This window comes from Accipiter gentilis, chromosome 12, assembly GCF_929443795.1.
Source record: "Accipiter gentilis chromosome 12, bAccGen1.1, whole genome shotgun sequence".
Lineage (NCBI taxonomy): Eukaryota > Metazoa > Chordata > Aves > Accipitriformes > Accipitridae > Astur > Astur gentilis.
The window spans coordinates 21447091-21466087 of NC_064891.1; the positions used below are offsets into that span (position 1 = coordinate 21447091).

At 38.3% G+C, this 18997-nt stretch overlaps 1 protein-coding gene across 3 annotated transcripts in view; it reads left to right on the top strand.

Moving 5' to 3' along the window:
• Window positions 1-18997, top strand: part of GAB1 (GRB2 associated binding protein 1) — a 102811-nt gene that overhangs the window by 65335 nt on the left and 18479 nt on the right. For 2 of the 3 annotated variants that reach the window (XM_049814951.1, XM_049814952.1), the window contains exons 3-6: window positions 5111-5324; window positions 12533-13137; window positions 15318-15403; window positions 15611-15914. In XM_049814951.1, coding sequence (XP_049670908.1) covers window positions 5111-5324; window positions 12533-13137; window positions 15318-15403; window positions 15611-15914 — 1209 coding nt within the window. The remainder of the gene's footprint in view (window positions 1-5110; window positions 5325-12532; window positions 13138-15317; window positions 15404-15610; window positions 15915-18997) is intronic. The other variant, XM_049814953.1, reaches the window with a different exon arrangement.

Here is an 18997-nt window from a genome sequence, read left to right on the forward strand (position 1 = left end):
CTCATTACATTAAGCAGCACAGGTAATGACTTAACAGACCTAATTTCCTTTTAAGGATTAAAGTGAAGTTTGGTTTTTTTATGTCTCTGTGTTTTGGGAGTTTTTTTGGTTCAAGGTTATTACTCTAATATTTTGTTGGCCTTTGGTTGTTTTAATCATAACATCTGCATCATAGTAAATGGATTGAATGAAACATCTCAGAAGTATAGTAGAATCATGTGATTGCATATCTGTTGCTGATTCACCATTATAATGGGAAAATCCCATTTCTATTTTAGTCTTTCTACTTGTGATCTGCAAAGAATGCATTTTCTTACTTTGGACTGCAACTTTGACATTTAAAGAAATGCTTGCTGTAATGAGGCTTCTGTGTTTTATTCACTATGAGAACATTTCAAATATTTACGTAATAATAATATTAAGAGACTATATATCATAATGTACAAAACAATTTAATTTTTGCTGTCATTAAAAAAAAACCAAACCAAAACACAAAACCAAACGTAAATGCAAACTCCCACACTCGGATCTTCTAGATTGTCCATAAAGCGTGGATATAGGTACATGTGGAATAAAGTAGCTTTATATAGTTAAGAAGGAAGAGAGGGAAGCCTTTTATTATTCTTGTTCAGAAAATGTTCTTTTTACCTCATTAATTTTATGCTTATTGGTGAGGCAAAAAATGGTTATGAGGAAAAGTACAAATTCTAGTGAAGATGATGCCTGTAACTGCTCTTAACGAATGAACTGAGAAAAGATATAACTCTTGCCCTGTTTTGAGATAGCTGCTTGTTCTAGCTGTACTGAATGCAGGAATTATAAAAACAAAATAGGATTCTTGTTATGCTCATTTGCATGTTAAATATTCTGGATGTTTTTCCAGCTCCCAGTTATTTCAAAGCAGTCCGAGTGTCTGAGCTCTGGGAACAAACCAAATGACTTACAACGCTCTTTGGTGTGCAGATGACCCCTTCCCTAAAAATCTGCTAGTCCAAAGTGGAGCAAGTTGATGATTGTACTCTTTGAAATCATAATGGGCTGCTGGGAGAAACTCTTCATATCAGCCTCTGAAGTACATGGCTAAAGAGAATATTTGAGAAGGTACAGATAGGCAAACAGTATTCATTTGCTCAGTGATGAAAGTCATTAACATTACTGTTTTCTTCATAGTCAAATTTGAAATAGCCTGAATGGGTTAAGCAAATAAGTAGTCCAGCAGTGAAGTGCTTTAGACTAAGTTCAGTTGCTTTTTAAAGTAGGAATTAGCCTACACTAATTAACGCTTACAAAAATGCCTGTATGAGGATGAATTTCAGATCAGAAAGTTGGTATTTTAATAGTTTAATGCTCTATCCACTGCAAAAAAAACAAAAACAAAACAAAAACAAACCACCAAAAAATCCCAACCAAACCACACAACCCACCCCAGCAGATCTGTAGGAGGACTTAGGGATTTTGTCAAGTGGTATCTGTGACAAAATAAATGAGGCAGCTCATCACAAGGAAAGTATCTCTAATGATCCGTTAACAGTAATGGGCTCCAGATCCTTGCTCAAGAGATCATGAACCTTCTGGATAGTTGGACATTGTCACCTTTAATACTCAGTAACAATCAAAAGGCGAATAGAATCATAGAATCATTTAGGTTTGGAAAAGACCTTCAACATCATTGAGTCCAACCATCATCCATGCCTACTAAACCATGTTCTGGAGTACCTTGTCTACATGCTTTTTGAATATCTCCAGGGATGGTGACTCAACCACTTCCCTAGGCAGACTATTCCAATGTCTGACAACCTTCTCAGTAAAGAAATTTCTCCTAATATCCAACCTAAACCTCCCTTGCTGCAACTTGAGGCCATTTCCTCTTGTCCTATCACCAGCCACCTGACAGAAGAGACCAGCACCCACCTCACTGCAAACCCCCCTTCAGGTAGTTGTAGAGAGCATTAAGGTCTCCCCTCAGCCTCCTTTTCTTCAGACCAAACAGCCCCAGCTCCCTCAGCTGCTCCTCATAAGACTTCTGCTCCAGGCCCCTCACCAACTCAGTTGCCCTTCTCTGGACACTCTCCAGCATCTCCATGTTTTTCTTGTAGTGAGGGGCCCAAAACTGAACACAGTACTCGAGGTGCAGCCTCACCAGTGCCAAATACAGTGGTTAGGATAGGAACAGAATGAATTATTGTTATGTTTTTGTAAATCAGTAAGTGTGTCCCAGACTTTTTTTGCACATTTCATGCAATAGTTTCCCTTCTCAGGAAGGAATTAGTAGAGCTAGGAAAAGTGAGGATGAAGGGAGACCAGATCTGCAATGAAATGGCTTCTACACCAAGAAAAATTAAGCAGCACCAACTAGTAAAGCCATGACAAAGTTGTGTAAAGTTGGGAATGGGGATTATGAATAGGAGGGAATTGTTCACCATTTCTCTGAAGATGGGAGCTGAAGGATATCAAGTGAAACTATCAAACAGCAGGTCTAAAATAAAAGGAACTGTTTTCTTATGCCACACATAATAAGGTGTGGACCTCACTGCCACAGGATGGTAGTAGAGGTCAAAATTATAAATGTACTCAAAAGGGGTAGGACAAATTCAGAGAAAAGTCTGTCAGAGGCTGGTCAGCATAGACTGTGGATGCAGTTTCTGCCCTGGGGTGCCCCAAAGCTGCAGAGTCCCAGCAGCTGGGGCAGTATGGCAGGCTTGCCTTGCTGCTAGTGCTCAGTCTGTCTGCAACAGGCCACCATCAACACTGGCATCGTGGGCTTCAGAGACTACACATCTGAGTATATTTAGCTTAATGGTCTTCACCACCTTGCCTCCTTTCAGCAATTACAAGTTACAGCCAGCCTTCAACTTCTTTTTTTTTTTTCTCTCTCACACACATACTTTTTTCTTACTATCCCCAGAAAGTAACTCTTTCTTTCTCCAAACTTGGGAGATACATCGATCCTCTTTCAAGCTTCTTGATTTTATTTTTCCCTGGAAAGTTACCCTTGAGTCTTGTTACTCTTCCTGGGAATGCTAGTGCATGGTTTGTTTAAACACATTAGCCTCACGTAGGCATGCATCTTACTATATACCTGTTGAGCTCTCCTGACTACCTGTGGTCTAACTGACACACCCATCTTTCCCTAGAAGCTGCAGGGATGTCCTGTTTGATTTCTTTTTTTCCCCTTGTGTGAACTTGGCACCAAGCAGATCTAATGACGTGAAGGTTGTGTGCAATCAGGGACAAGGACAGGGATGGGGATTGTGGTACACCAAAGCCCTTGAGGATCTTGTCTGTAAGTGTGACCAAAGAATAATGTGGCAGGAAACCTTTCTTCTCTGCTCTTACTTGTGCATAAATTTACTTGCATTCCTCAGTTCTGGAGGGGACAGGACGGAGGTACTTGATCTCTCTCCCACTACCTCTTTTCCAGGAGCAAGAAATACATGCCTGGTAGGTCTATTCAGGTACCTCTCTGTTCTTGCTATTGAACCCCAACATTAGGGGAATGAAGAAATATCAGTAGGTGCCTCAAATATGCTCCTTCAAGCTCTTGAAATTCCTAAATAATAGAAAACTGTTCATATTTTAAGATTTTGGCATGTAGTAAAGAAACCATTTTACTTTTGTGCGTTTGAGATCAGTAGGTGCAGTCTCGTCAGGCACAACCTTATATAAAAACTTCTTTTTAGGTTATCCTACCTTTTCAGGTAGGTTGAGTTGAGGAATTTTCATATATCTAGACGACTTCCACGCATATGGGTGTGGTGGGATTTAATTTCTGAGCCTGTCCAAGTGCCATGGGAGTTCAAAGCAAGTACTGCTGTTCCTATTTCCACGCCTAAATTGCTTGTACCTAGTGTACGCAGAACTGGAAGCAGGAGGGCTATGTTCTGGTCTGCTCATCTGGTTCTTCCCAGGGTAGTGCTGGGAAGCAGAAGCTGGATGAAGTTACTTTGTAGTGCATAGCTGGCCTGTAAGCCTAACAGGAGCAGTCTGCACTGGATAATAATATGTTCATTTAAACAATGCTAATAATCAGTGTCCATTCTTGGGATGTGCAAATTGGAGTGTACGATGAGTTGCAAGTACAAGGGACCCTTGATAATTGGGGTACAATTTGCTTAATTATGTTGTTCTTAGTCAATGTATCATTAAAACAATGAGAAAGTTAAATGATTGTTTAATGTTTGACAGTGTCAATCTTTTCCAGTCTCCCAGATAATTTAATAGTCAGGGTACATGAATTGGGACGGAAAAAAGAAGTTACTTTAGAATATACATTAATAGGAAGTGGATAAGAATTATAAAGACAGGTTTGTTTTAAAAAACCCCAACAACAACAGAAAAAAAACAACCAAAAAAACCCCCACAAAACTGCAACATCTCCCCCCACCCAAAAAAACCCCCACAAAACTGCAACATCTCCCCCCCGCCCAAAAAAACCCCAACCCAACCCAAAATAATAACAGCTAAACCACAACTACTTCATTTATTGCACTAAAATAAAAGGTTGGGGTATGCAATGAGGGGGCTTAGTAGGACATGGTACCTGTTGTACCTCTGTGTTATTTTTATAGTTGTAAGGGATCTTCCATTGCAAAAGCAGCATTTTTCCTGTTGCTTTTCAGATATTGAGAGAGGCCGATTCATGACTGGTCTCTAATCTCGAATGTTGAAGTGACCTTGGTCAAAAAGGGAAGAATATGTGCAAGCACTGACTCAGGTTACCGTATTCAAGTAATAACCTATGGGCCTTTGTCTGCTCTTGATTAAAACAACAGATCTGTGTTCTTAGCTGTCTTACTGCAGCTGTCAGCATCTTTGTTCTTTCTGTGACCAGAAAACAGATTAAAAAAGTCATTAAATAAGGCATAACCTCTGTTTCCAAGGCATACTTAAGAAATGCATTACAGTTTGAAGAAATATAAAGAGATTGTAAAGTTTTATATATAAATTCTCTGAAACAAATGTTAATATCCAGATGTTCTTATGTCCACTGATTCTACAGTTTTGAATTAAAACCCCTGACTTTTCTCATCCTCTGTTAATAAATCTTTTTGGTAGCATTGAAAGACTACTTCTTCATTGTAAAGAGAATGCTTTGCTTCTGTGTTTGCAGATGCTGTGAAGCCACCAGTCAGTTCCTTACAACCATCTGCTGAGTTACCCTTGCCCATCAACACTTCACCGCCTTCCATGCAAGCAGAATCATCCCTACCTCCTCCTTATCAGCTTATTAACATCCCCCCACTGGAGTCTTCCTCTGGTCAAGAAGATCCTCAAGACTACCTACTGCTAATAAACTGTCAAAGTAAAAAACCTGAACCTATGAGGTAAGTGACATTTTTTTCTTAGTAACACTTATTTGTATTACAGACCAAGAATGTCTGTGCTAAAAGCACTTTTTTTATTGCGGAGTCATTGAACATTTGGATGCACATAATCTGCGGGGGGAAGCTGCCTGTAACTTTTGCTGCTTTTCCTCCCTGTGATTGAACTTTTTGCAGCAATAGTAAGTTGTTTAATCAGTGCTAGACCCATATTGCATTCTTCAAAAGTATGGACTGTAATTGCCAACATGAAGTATCAGATAAATGCAGTGATCCAAGCATTTCATTATAGCTTGGAGTTGTGCATGGCACAGAGTGGAGAAGTGCCCTTTCTTTAGCCACAATCTGGTGTGTTTAGTCCAGTCTAGGACTAGAAAAAGCCAGAGAAATTTAGCCTTTCTCTCTTCTGGTATTTGGTGCCCCAGTTTTGCCAGTTAAAGCTTTCATGGAAGGGATACAGTAAAACATGCTGATATTTATTATCACCTGCCAGATTACCACATCACTGAATATAGCAATCCTTAAATGGTACTTGTTGACTTATTACTAACGTGGTTCAGACTCTCAAGCAAGAGTAAAAGATAATTATTTTATGGTAACTAAGAATGCAGGAGACTTAAACCACTCAATTTCTGTATCCTGAATTTTAACTTTTTCAAATAACAGGTAATTAAAAATAAGCTCAAATAAGCCTTATTTTTTAATGAGTAAAGAGTATCCAAACAGTCAGTTCTCCAGAGAAGCATGCAATAGGAAATTTTAAGGAAAGAATTGGCAACTTCTACTAAATTAAGCGTATATTTATTTCTCCAACTCCTACTTCTAACTTAAACAGACGTACAGCATCTCCTGCCTGAGAGGTTATGATATTTATGGTAGCTACCTGAGAAATATTACTACATTTTTTCAGAATGGATTGTGGCAGCCATACCTGAAGCAGGCTGCCCAGGGTCTTAGTGGAATATCCGTCCTCTGAGATTTAAAAAAAAAAAAAAAAAAAGCCAACCACAAACAAACTTGACTAGACAAGGTCCTAAGGAGCCTTACCTGACTTTGAAGTTGGCTGTGCTTAGAGGTATTGGAAGAGCTGGACGAGGTAATCTCCAGAGGTCCCTTCCAACCTTGAGTATTCTGTGGGAGAGCCTTATAAATCTCTCTGGTAGACCTTTTTTCTACAGTAAGTTAAAATAAAATCTGCTGGGGTATTTCCAGAAAAATAAACAAAACGTCATATTCTTTTTGTGATTGCATACAAGTACATGGAAGGCTGAGGAAAGCTTCCTTTGAAAGCGTTTTCATGAGTATTTCACATACTCCCTTAGGGCCATACCTTTTAGTGGCAGTGCCGCCTTCATCAACACCTTGATGCTCTGCCAGTTTTACCTGTGCCATGTGCTCTCCGCTCCCTTGGCATTTTTATCTTGCTCTGTTGTGCCTGAGGTGTTTCCTGCTCCGTTTACTGATGATTACATGGTACAAAAGTATCCACCCTTTACAGTCTTTCTTATAAAACGGAGGAATGAGCCTACAGTTCTCCCAGTGTATGGAATGTGCAGGTTACGGGCAGCACAGCATGCCCCAAAGCCTCCTGCAAAAGAAGGGGAAACCCAGTGTTTCCTTTCTCAGTGTTAAAGGTTTCTGCATTTAGTGATGTTTAGAAGCTGATGGTGCCCACCAGATATGTCACTGTTCCTGCCAGAAACTGACAAAAAGTTCAGTATCATTTCCAGAGCAGCTTGGCAGAGAAATCTTGACTTTTCATTTCAGCACCCTGGCTCATCAGAAATGTGTCTGAGTGCCTGTTTGCTTCTGCGAGGGATGGGTACACAGTGGATTTCAAACACCACCACGTGAAGTGTGGTTTTAGGAATGATCAAGGTTGGGATGTGTAATTGACTTTCTGACCTGACTTCCACAGTTGTGTGATGTGTGGGTTAAGTAGAGGGAGTGAAGTCTGACGAGACCATAAAAGGGGGCACAAAACATGGCAAGGTATAGAGTCCATTAATAGCCTGCAAAATTTCTTGAGGAAGACATTGGTGACATAGGAGAGAAGGTATTTGGGTGTTGGGGAGGGCAGAAGGTCCAATGGAGATAAAATGCTGAGGGAACTGAGAAAGAACTGAACGAAGTCTTTGGGAGTATAGAGATTGTTTAAATAAATGATGTTTTTCTAGGAATATTTGAAGACAGTGAAACATTGGCGTTGTGATTACTTGGAAATTATGTGGGCTTAATGTATTATATTTAACTAAATTCACTAACTAGCTATGTCCTTTTATTAAGAAGGCTGTAATAATGAAAATTTAGAATAATAGTTGTTGGAGTTTCAGTTCCACCTAAAATGACTGCTTATGTTTCATGTCTGGTTCCATAGGTGTTCTGCTGGATTTAGGCTGGAGTATGGAGGATATAGACCTTTTCCTATGGAATTAGAGCTTTGTGTATCTGCATAGCTTATTACTAAGATGATTAGTTAGAGGGTACCCTGTGCCCTACCCCAATCCACATCCTGACAGGTCAAGAAAAAAATTAAATGGCTGCATAATTTTCCTATTGATTTCCAGGCTTGGAACAATTTATCTGTGTATTTCATACAACCTTTTTTCCTTAGTGTAAAGTGTAAAGCTTAATAGATGTAATTAAATAGGCAGGTATTGTTACTGGAACAGTTGATTTCTACGACTTTTTCCCTTTAGACTTTAACGTTGACAATATGCAGAGGGAACATTTTCTGTTCTTATTTTGCATGTTACTTTATAGATAATATGGGAACCACAGAATTTTATTTCAAGGTTTTGGGGTTCTTTTCCGGGTGAGACAGGTAACTGTGAAGCATAGAGGAAGTATCCCAGCTGCCTCTGAAATTTTTAAGAATTGTGGTTAAGAATTTGTTATGAACTAACAAATAATTTTGAAATGCTTCATTACAGTGTCATGCAATGCACCACATACTGTTGTGAGAATATCTTGGACACAGCACTTGCAGCTGTAATAATCATGCTGTATTTTGTCTAAAATAGTTTTATGCTCTGATCACTGTTAACTTGAGAGAAAGCATTGTTCAACTGTAGCATTTAGTGAGATTTTAAGGTTTGTATTTGGATCATAAATAAGAAAATGCAGCCAAAGACAGTTTCCAAAACCCTTATTGTTCTGGCTCATTCAAGAGGTATATTGCAATACTAAACGCTGTCTTCCTCATCTTTTCTATGTTTATGAACCAGCCAAGGGTCACCCTTTCTCTCAGAAGAAGGGCAGGAATACCTGCTATTAGAAGATTTTGAAAGTAAAAAGATTCCACTGCAGTGAGTGAACAGTAGCCATATTTGGAACACGTGTGAAAAATTAATCACAGAGCCATTAACTTGCCTGAAAATACTGTTTGAGATGCATCTTGCATGGTGTTCTGTAAGTTTTAACAGAGAAACTATGTAACTTTGGCTTCCATTTTCTGGAAATACAGCTGGCTTAATATTTAATTATTTATCTATCCACATTTTTACTACGCTTGCTGTTTCTTTCCTAGATTGCTGGCCCACAAGAGCAGGTTTGCTGCCACTTAGTTCATAGTATTCTGTTTGATTGCTCATATCGATTCCTGCAGATGGGAAAAGAATCAGCTCAAAAGAATGAGTGGTCAAGCCAGACCTAATATAGCATATTAAAAATGGGATGATCACCCCTCAAACTGAAACACTTTTAAAACTTTTTTCCTGGGTCTCTGTCAACAAGAAGTTTTTAGTATGTGGAGGCAGGCTTTTTATTGGGCTCCTCCTGCCTCAATACCCCACCACTTCTCTGTGCATCTTAATGTCCAGTCCTTGTAGATCAGCAGGCTGTACAGTTATCTTTTCTTGATATGTGGAAAGAGATGTCCAGTCTTAGCACGGAGTAAGGAATAGTTTGGCCACTTAGCATAATTTGCAGATATGTGATGCCTGCATGTGATAACACTGAACTCATGTCACAGTCATCCTCTTCTTATAAATAGGGTGAGGATATTTCATTGTTATATCCAACTTTGCCATTATTTTAAACTGACGTTTAAAAAGACATTAATACTTATGGTAATAACCAGTTGTTAATGGAATATTTAAGCCGATTGATTGTTTTGTTTGAGCTGTTCTGAAGTGTGTGGGAAAAATAAAAATTTTCAGGTAACTTTCTTAACTGCAGAAATCATCAATCATCCTGTATCTGAAATCCTTTTTTAAAAAAAGCAGGAGTAAAGTCTGTCCCTGAACACTAGTCCTAACCTAAATTGCCTTGATGTAACATGAATCAACTATGCACTGTAGATTTTCAAAATTGTACATGGTGTTCTTATGATCAGTGGTTAATACTGACTTTTGAAAGCTGAATTCCCTGTCTTCGTTTTGATGTAAACTGCTTTCTTGGCCCATGTTTCAGACTGTTTTCAAACTTTCGGTCTTGCATAATCAGATTAGTTACAACCCACCTATATTTTGAAAACTATTTCAATAGACTAAGAAGCTGATTCCAAAAGATTACTTTTAAAATCATGAAATAAATCAGAAATGCCCTCTTATAATGAGAAATGTAAGTTGTTGCTATCAGCTGAGCGAATGACAGGCCTGGCTACCTTCTGTCATGGCTTTTAAAAGTCTTCTGTTTTCACAAGTGCTTGTGGTCAAGAAAGAAGCAGCAGCATTCACTTAGACCCAGAAAAACTCCTGAATTTAAAAATGATAGTGTTTGTTGCTTACGTATGATGGGTAATCCTTAAGGACTGGCCTCATACATGTGCTGTTGTTGCATTTTGAGCTTTGGTTATATACTCCTGCATGTTTTTGTAAGATAAATGTAGTGTTTATATCTTATTTCTGTAGTTTTGGAATTTTTTCATTTTAAAATATATCCTAGTGAACTGGAACTAGTAATTTTGGTTCTACAATTGATTGTCAGTGTCCAACTTCTCTAGACTGCCCACTTTATTTTTATAGCATGTAAAATACAGATCACAATCCTTGCCATACTTGCTTATGTAAAAAACACGTGACTTTTGCTGGGACTTTGCTCTGAATGAATACCACAGAACTAGAAGAGTACATCCAGAAAGTGAGCAACTCCTGAATGAATCCTTCAAGAGCAAGGGCTGCAGCAGGGGCTAAACTCAGAGTCTTACTAGTCACACAGTATGTGCACAATTTATTATGCACTCTGTAACCTCTTGTAATTCCTTCAGTCCTATGTGCTCTATTTTTTGTGTGTTAAACTTGCAGTGGTTTCTTAGTGAATTTTTGAAGCTCTGAGGCAAAGGAAGTAAACTGTTAGCAAATGAGATATGTTTTTGATAGTCAGCATCATAAGGAATATAAGTTTCACTTCCTCAGTTGTGCCAAGGGTAAATACTTAATAAGAACATTCTCTTCTCTTTTTTGGGGGTCTGTTAAACCAAATGCAGATTATTGTCCGGAGCCACCTAGAAACCAATTCTTACCAGTAAGGCAGAACTTAAATCTGTGTTTAAAATAGTAACCAGAGCAAAATTAGTGTACTTTTTCTAGTTAAAGAACCCCACACCAAAAAAACTAAGAACAAGCTAATAGAAAAAGGTGATTTAATTAAAGCCAGAGAAGAACTCTCATAAGCCACTTGGACTGATGGAAGATTGTATCACTGCTATTAAACAGAACAAAAACCAGTTGGTTAGGTGAATGACATTTCTCTTTACTGCAGGTGTCCAGTCTAAGCTAATCATGTCTGTTCCCTTGATAGCTAGCAGAGAGGCACTTGGGGAGTGATTCATTGGGTTTAGATGGATATCTAAGAAGAACAGATTGTGTTTCACACAGTCTCCATTTCTCCAATGAATGCAGAGGAGACCTAAATGAATAGCTAAACTGGATTCCTTTCTTCTCAGGTTACCAGAACCCTGAGTGATAAATCCAGCCGTCCCTTAAGAAAGTTTTGTGCAATCTTACCGAAAAATTGAAATATGAATAATAAATTTTGGTTGTGATCACTTTGATGTAGAGAGCCTCTTCAAATAAGGGAAAAAAATGCTTCTTGTGGTAGTCATGCTGTTGATTTTTATATATTTTATTCCTCAGAAGTTTTGTAAACTGCATGGTCCAGTTGCTTAATACAGCTTAGTAAGAGTAGTATAGCAGCTATTCATTGATACACACTCATGCTGAAATATTTACATATATATATGTATAAATTAACACAATGGTATGGTACTGTGGTAAGGAAAACAGGAAATATCATGGTATGGTTGATCAAAAAGTATATGGACTGCTTTAACTCCACCTGTGTTAGTATTTTGCCACTGTCTTGACTTTCATTTAAGCAAGGAGTCAGACTGATAACAGAATTTCTCTGCCTGGAGCAAGGTAACAGGGGAGGTCTGTTTAAAAAATAAAATCGTAATGTGCTGACTTTCTGTGTAAGTGTACTGGTACTGGTTAGTACCAGTATTAATAAGTGCTATTCTCATGAAAGATGGAATTTCCACAGACAGCAAAGGTAAACTACTGTGCAGTTTTATCTAACAACACTGCCTTAACTTGCATTCAAGACAAAAGCACTCTGTTGCACATGCATCCTATGGATTCCTCCCCCATGCCCCTTAAGAGCATGCTATCTTCTTCCTATTTCTGTTCTTATCTGTTATTTGTTTCTCCGTTACGTATTTCAAATATATGTATTATATGGTCAATAGATAACTTTAGGCATGCACTTCAGAGTGTTATAAGCAGTCATGGGTTTTCCTCTAACATTTTTTTTCATACTGATTAGAACTAGTAAGTACTGTGAACCCAAGGTTTAAGTGTATTATTTTAACCTTTAACAGTGCCATTAAAGTGCTGCTAATTTGCAGCATGGGGGAAAAAAAAAAAATTCCCCACCCCCAAACAAGCTCTGCTCCAAATTGGCATCATGGAAATCACTTGCTGTATGAAACATCAGCTTGTTGTTTAGCTGCTGCTAAAGGTCCACACTTGTGTTACCAGTTTCACATGCATGGGTTTGTATGTACGTAGTTACTTAGGATCCTTCTTAAGTACTGCTGTTTGTTTAATAATTGAGTTCCTGCATTTCATTTTTTAAAAAAATTAGGAATTGGAAGACACCGGTAGCCTTCTTAGTTGTTTACATTTAAAATGTTGTGTTTGTTATTTGTAATGTTTGTTTTTCTTTATATGTTCATCAACATTTTAATGTTATGATTTTATGTGTAGATCTCATGCTGACTCAGCAAAATCCAGCTCTTCTGAAACAGACTGCAATGATAATGTGCCCTCCCACAAAAATCCTGCTCCATCAGCGAGCAAGCATGCTGTGAATGGCTTTTTTCAGCAGCAATGTGTCTATGACTCTCCACCTTCTCGTACTGGACTGACACTGGCAGACTGCAGCCTTTATAACCTGCCTAGGAGTTACTCACAGGATGTTTTACCGAAGGCGGCATCTCCATCTGGGACTGATGCAGAAGGAGAGCAACATGTTTTCAATACCCCATCAGCAACATCTTCATTAGACGCACAGATGAGACACATCTCCATTAGCTATGACATTCCCCCCACACCTGGAGGTACTTACCAGATTCCACGAACTTTTCCAGAGGGAACGTTGTCTCAGACTTCAAAACTGGAGACTATTCCAGATATTCCTCCACCTCGGCCACCAAAACCTCACCACGCTGCAGATCGATCTCCTGTGGAAACATGTAGCATTAGTCGCACTGCTTCAGACACTGATAGTAGTTATTGCATCCCTACAGCAGGAATGCCACCCTCGCGCAGTAATACCATTTCAACTGTAGATTTGAATATCTTTCGTAAAGGTCAGTGTTCCATGTTTTATCCTGCTTTTCCAGAATTTTTGTGTTAAATGATGTAATCTTGTGATGAATGATGTGATATGAGTGATACAAATGGGCTGAATGATGTGAGGGGCATTTCTAGCCTTTAAGAACAAGTGTGTAGCCCTTCACAAAGCAGTCTGTGGTCGCAATGCCTAAAATACACAAGAAGAGGGAAAAGAGAAGATTATTAAAGGAAACCAGCAAAGCACAGAACATGCGATGGGGGATGCATATTGCACGGTGGCATTCAGTCTTCGCTAAAAATACTTGAAGACCTAGACATATTTATGATGTTACTTGTTTTTAGAAGACAGCAGTGAAGAACTAATCATCTTTTTTTTTTTTTTTGCTAATAAGCTCGTATAGCTGAGTTCAAGACTGCTGTTAGCAGTGTTTCAGAATGACCAAAGTAAGGTTAGCATATAGTGGTCCAAATCTGCAGAAACTGAAGTGTTTCCTGAAGGTCAGTGGGACTTGGTGTAGACCCAGAGCTTTGAGATCAACCCTGATCTGGTGATCGTTGCCACCAACCTTTATTTCTATCCTTGCGATAGATATGCGTACTGCAGTTTTTATGTAAAATTTAATTTGTTCCTTATAGTCACCTAAATGTTGGTATTCCAGATGTGCTAGTGCATTTTTTTACTGTTTTTCCTTTAGCAGCTGTGTGTATTTCAGGTCCTATCAAATCTGGTGGAGCTACTTAAGGACGTTGGTGTTTCTTGGGGGCTTTTTCTGCCTGTTTTTTTGTTCTGTTCTTATTCAGGTTTAAAGTTGAGAAATGCAGCGAGAGGTAGATATCGGGAAGGTGATATTTACTGTTAGAGAGAATAGTTGTTCTTGTCTTGTAAATCACTCTTAGTCTAAGAGTTTCGGGTTTTTTAGGTTCCTGAGGCAGGTGGGCATTACAGTGTTAGTTTTAAAGTGAAATTTTAAACTGGTTAGAGTCAATGCTAATGTTAGAGGGGATTTTAAATGAAAATTGTTGGGGTTGTGCTAGATACAGGATGGGAAGCTGAAATGAGGAAGGGCACAGGGACAGACCTTTTAGAGGAGGCAATATACAGAATGAATGTGATCATACAGGTGTGCAGATAGTATTATCCTGTTTATCATTCATGTTGTAGGCTAAGTGTAATAATATTGGTGGTTGTTAGAGTTTTAAAATGACAAAGTAACACCCTGAAAGACCCTTGTTTGCTTTGCTTCGCTTATCTTCTCTCATTTGGTAAGTTTATAAGTGAGTACTCCTACATTAAAGCTGAGATTGTCAGCCTCAGGAAAAGTAGTCTTTCTGAAAATACTGTTTTAATTTGGCACTTAATGACAGAAGTGTTTTATTTTTTCCTCTGAGGTGGAAATCTCCAAAACTCCTTAGAGCTTTTTTCAGGGTCAGGTGGGGATAAAACCCAGAGTTTGCCCACAGTTTCTGTCTTGGCATCAGGAGGAGGCATGCTTGTTTCAGGGTAAGGCAGCTTGTCACCTGCATGAGTGAGCAGGACCTGGGACCTGGGAGCCAGATGTCTCACAAACACCCCTGTCCACCAGAGGAGCAGCCACAAAGCTGAGGACCTTCTTAATGGAGACTGCCAAGAGCCAGGACCCTGAAAATGGAGAGATCTTTGCTTCTGTAGCAGTTCATTCAAACTGAAAGCCCCTGGAGACCACACTGGGGAGCTTAGAGCAGGGATTCACCTGTTCCTACAACAGACTGAATCCTGTTGAATCAGCACTTCCCACGAGAAGAGTGTTCAATCAGAAAACCTTTCTCCAGACCCTAAATTACATCTGCTGTTTATTTTAGAATAGGTTTTTCATGAGGGCCCACTATCTCAAAACCCACTCTTACACTAAGTTCTTACACCTGCCTATTTGAAAGGAAGACTTTGCTGCTTCTTTAAAAGGAAAAATCACTTTTTCTTTTCTTGCCATGGAAAAATGCCACTATAAGAGCTACAGGTTGTGACTGATGAGTGCTAAGTTTGTTTGTGAACACAGTCCTCTCAAGTATATTGATAAAATCTATGAGCCACAGCTTCAGGAGGCGTGTCTGTATGCTCTCGAAAGCAGACAGTAAATAACAACAGACTCTGGATGCCTGGTGCCAAGTGACAGGAACAGGGATGATAAATAGCCACTTTCTCTTCTTGTTTCTTTAGAAATTAGTTCTCAAGACTGTTATGATATTCCACGAACGTTTCCGAATGACAGATCTAATTCACTGGAGGGCTTCCATAACCACTTTGTAAGTATGACTTGATCTGATGAGAGGCAACAGTGACAGTGCTTGAATGCTCTTTGTTCCCATGTAAAAAAGCAAGCTGTACGGTGTTTGTGATTTTTCAGTTTCAGTAGAATATATTAATCTGAGTAGATTAGGTTAAAAAAACTCATATGATTCACAGCTGATTGCATAACTTATTTTGTTAAAGGAAATATATGTTAATTCTAGAAAAACAGAAGCATGTTGACAGTGGGAAGTGTTTCAAGTGAAGAACTAGATGAAAATTATGTCCCAATGAATCCCAACTCTCCTCCACGACAGCATTCCAGCAGCTTCACTGAACCCATCCAGGAAACAAACTATGTACCAATGACACCAGGCACGTTTGATTTTCCGTTATTTGGAAAGCAAGTTCCTCCTCCTGCTCACATGGGTTTCAGGTCGAGTCCAAAGACCCCTCCCAGACGGTCAGTACCTGTTGCAGAATGTGAACCACCGCCAGTGGATCGGAACCTCAAACCAGACAGAAAAGGTGAGGAAAATGTCCAATAGCAGTTGATTTTTATCATCTAAGAAAATAACATAGCTTTCTCAACTTCTGATTAGTGGAAAATAATCATATTTTAGAAATTCTAACAGAATAATTTTTATCTTATGAGATAGTCATAACATAAATGAATCCTAGGATTATTTTTAATCATAATAAAACACCACAAAAACAATGCCAAATACAAGCATAGGTTTAAATTTTGTTGCTGTAGTTACTAATGAAAAGGTGACACAGAATTGCTAACACTCAGCAGCGTTTTAGTCCTTACACATAGAAGACAGCTAGCTGACTTGTGATGGAGACAGAGCACACAAGGCATTGGATAAAATACAAATTTATAGCCATAACAGTGCTTGGTACAGGATCAGTACACATTTTTCATTGTATGAAGTAAAAGTTAAAAATAACTTATTTAACTATTTTAGGTATTTGCTTTTGATGTAAACATTGCTGGAAGAAATTGTTTCAACAAGAATGAGTTGTATACCGTGCTGCTTTTTAGTCCTACTCAAAGTATGCAGTTACAAATTCTTACAAAGAATAATTCTTAAAAATGTGTTCAAATGAAGGAAGAATTAGATCAAAGAAATAGTGTTTACTACTAAAGCTAATGTTAAGTCCTCATTTCAGTCTGTAAAAGCAAGGAAAATCATTTCATGTTGGAGCTGCTTAATGCTTAAGTGTTAGTGGCCACATGGGGCAGTCACGGGAAGATGTTGAACATGTGGGCTGTGAGGTTACCATATATATTTTTTCCTTGGGATCCAAATGGGAGGAGGGAACTGCTAATTCAAGCCAGCTCTTAAGATACATTTTCTTTATCACAGGAGCTGGGTGCCATGGTTATATTGAAAGTTGTATAAACTGTAGTAGGTGAAAATTTCCTTGCCTTTATAGAGTGTGGTACATTAAACAAAGTCATAGAACAAAAGGAAAACTAGCTTTATGTAGAAATATTTTAAACTGCTGAATGTGTGGAAGATGACTGTTATGCGTCTGAGGAAGCCGCAACAACTTCAATGACAAAATGGAAAAAAACCCTCCAAATTTCAGAGGGGCCCTTCAAAGCTATCCTAAAAAATTAATCTCCTGAATCTGGTGCATACTAAGTTTACTCTTCCTTAAAGTAAGGTTTATTTGGGTGACCAGTGTTCTTAAACAAAAAAAGATACTGTTGTGATGTATCTATAAGAGATATTTGCATAGAGAATCACTAATAAATAGCTTAGACTTTCCAGTTAATCTAAAATGTTTTATCAGCCAGCCTATCAGCAATAAAGGAAAATGCTTAAGGAACTCACTTGCCTACTATCCAGTTTTTCGGACAAGATAACTAACTTTCTTGTAGAAGTGGGAACTAAAGAACATTAGGTCAAATGTCTGCACTATTTTGTATTCCAGTAAGTCCTATTTTTAAAATTATGTGCTTGAAAAATTAGTATTTACATTGAGAATGGCTGACTGTTTTGGGGAAAACATGATGGCAAATATTCAGATTATCCAAAACAGTCACTAACGAAACCTTTACATTAGTATTTTTACCACTAAGTGAAAGAAGCCTCTAATTAAGTGAAGTAGACAATATCATTATGACATAGATCATCTCAGTGGGAAATGGTCAGTACCACGTCTCATTCTGGCTGTCCATCTTCAGAAAACAAGGCATGGCCTTTTTCAAGACCTTGGCTCTCTGCTTGTATCTAATTGTTTCCATGTTACCAGACAGTAGTTTTGTTTATTTCTTAAGAAATACTGAACAGTAACAGATTGATGAAAGCTGATACTGGAAAATATTCTCAAAATAAACACTGAACTGCTTTAAAATATTTTCCCTGACTGGCCAGTTTGTGTATTTTACTGATAAAATGTTTGACCTTCAAAAGTAGTAAATTTCTATGTTGAAAAGCTTCTCACTTTCGCTGTTGGCAGTGCAAAGCAGTCGCACAGATGTCTGCTGGGGCAGCGTTGCTGCTCTTGCATCTCTCTTCTTGAAACTGAGTTAGTGTTTCACATTCTAAAAGTGGCATGTAGAGGCTCCTGCTTTGCTCCTGACTTCAAATGCTTTACAACTAGAAAGACCTAGCTAACATCAGGGAAAAGATTTTTAGATGGACTAACATACCTCTTAATGAGTGTATAGTAACTGGCTGTATTTTTTGCCTCTAGAATTTTAGAAGCTATTATCACTGTAAAATAATATGATTATTTAATATAATTTAGACGATAAAGTAATTTTAAAGTAAAACTGTCCGCAGAGGTAAATATTGTATAGTAAATGCATAGGGGCTGTAAAAAACTTCGTGAAGATCGTGAGCTACTAAGAAAGGTAATGATTCTGATTTATCACTGAGGGTTTTATCTTAGTAACACACACACACACACACTGGCTCACTCAAATTTTGTCAAGTGGACTACTGCGAGTCTTCCATTCTTGTGAAGAGCAGATACGATGACACATCAGGATGGTAATATATTCCCTTTCAGTAGTTGAGTTCTTCATGCAAATAACTCCATCCAGAAATACCTTTGGGAAAATAAAACTGCAGTTCCTTTTAAATTAGAATGGGATAAAACTCTTGTTTTAGTGGACCCTTACCTAACTAAAATGAGTGTGCGCTTTATATTATACTGTGGTGCTTTTCCAGCTTTCAAGTTCTTGTAGCCACTTACATTATTAGGTTGTTTCTGCTTATATAAATGTACTGCGATGGTCTTTTGCTACAAGTTAGGGCATAGAAAGTATCAAGTTGGCTGGTATGTTCAATAAAACTTAGGCAGACATAGAAAGGGAGGAAATGGTACATAACATAGTTGCCTTCTGAGTATTTCTCTTATGAATGTTTGTTGTTTTTTAATATGCCATTGGTTCAAGAATTTCTGTTGAAGACCCTTGCTGCTTCTCTAAAAGATGGTATTACTGCAGAGTTCAGGTGTGTTGGTGATAAGGCCTCCAGGTATATGAGGGGTCATCGCATGTTCTGTCTGAAGAAGCTGCTGTATCTTTTTTTATTAGTTAGAGATTGCTGCAAAGTAGTGTTTGCACTGCCTCCAAGTAACAGTTCCTT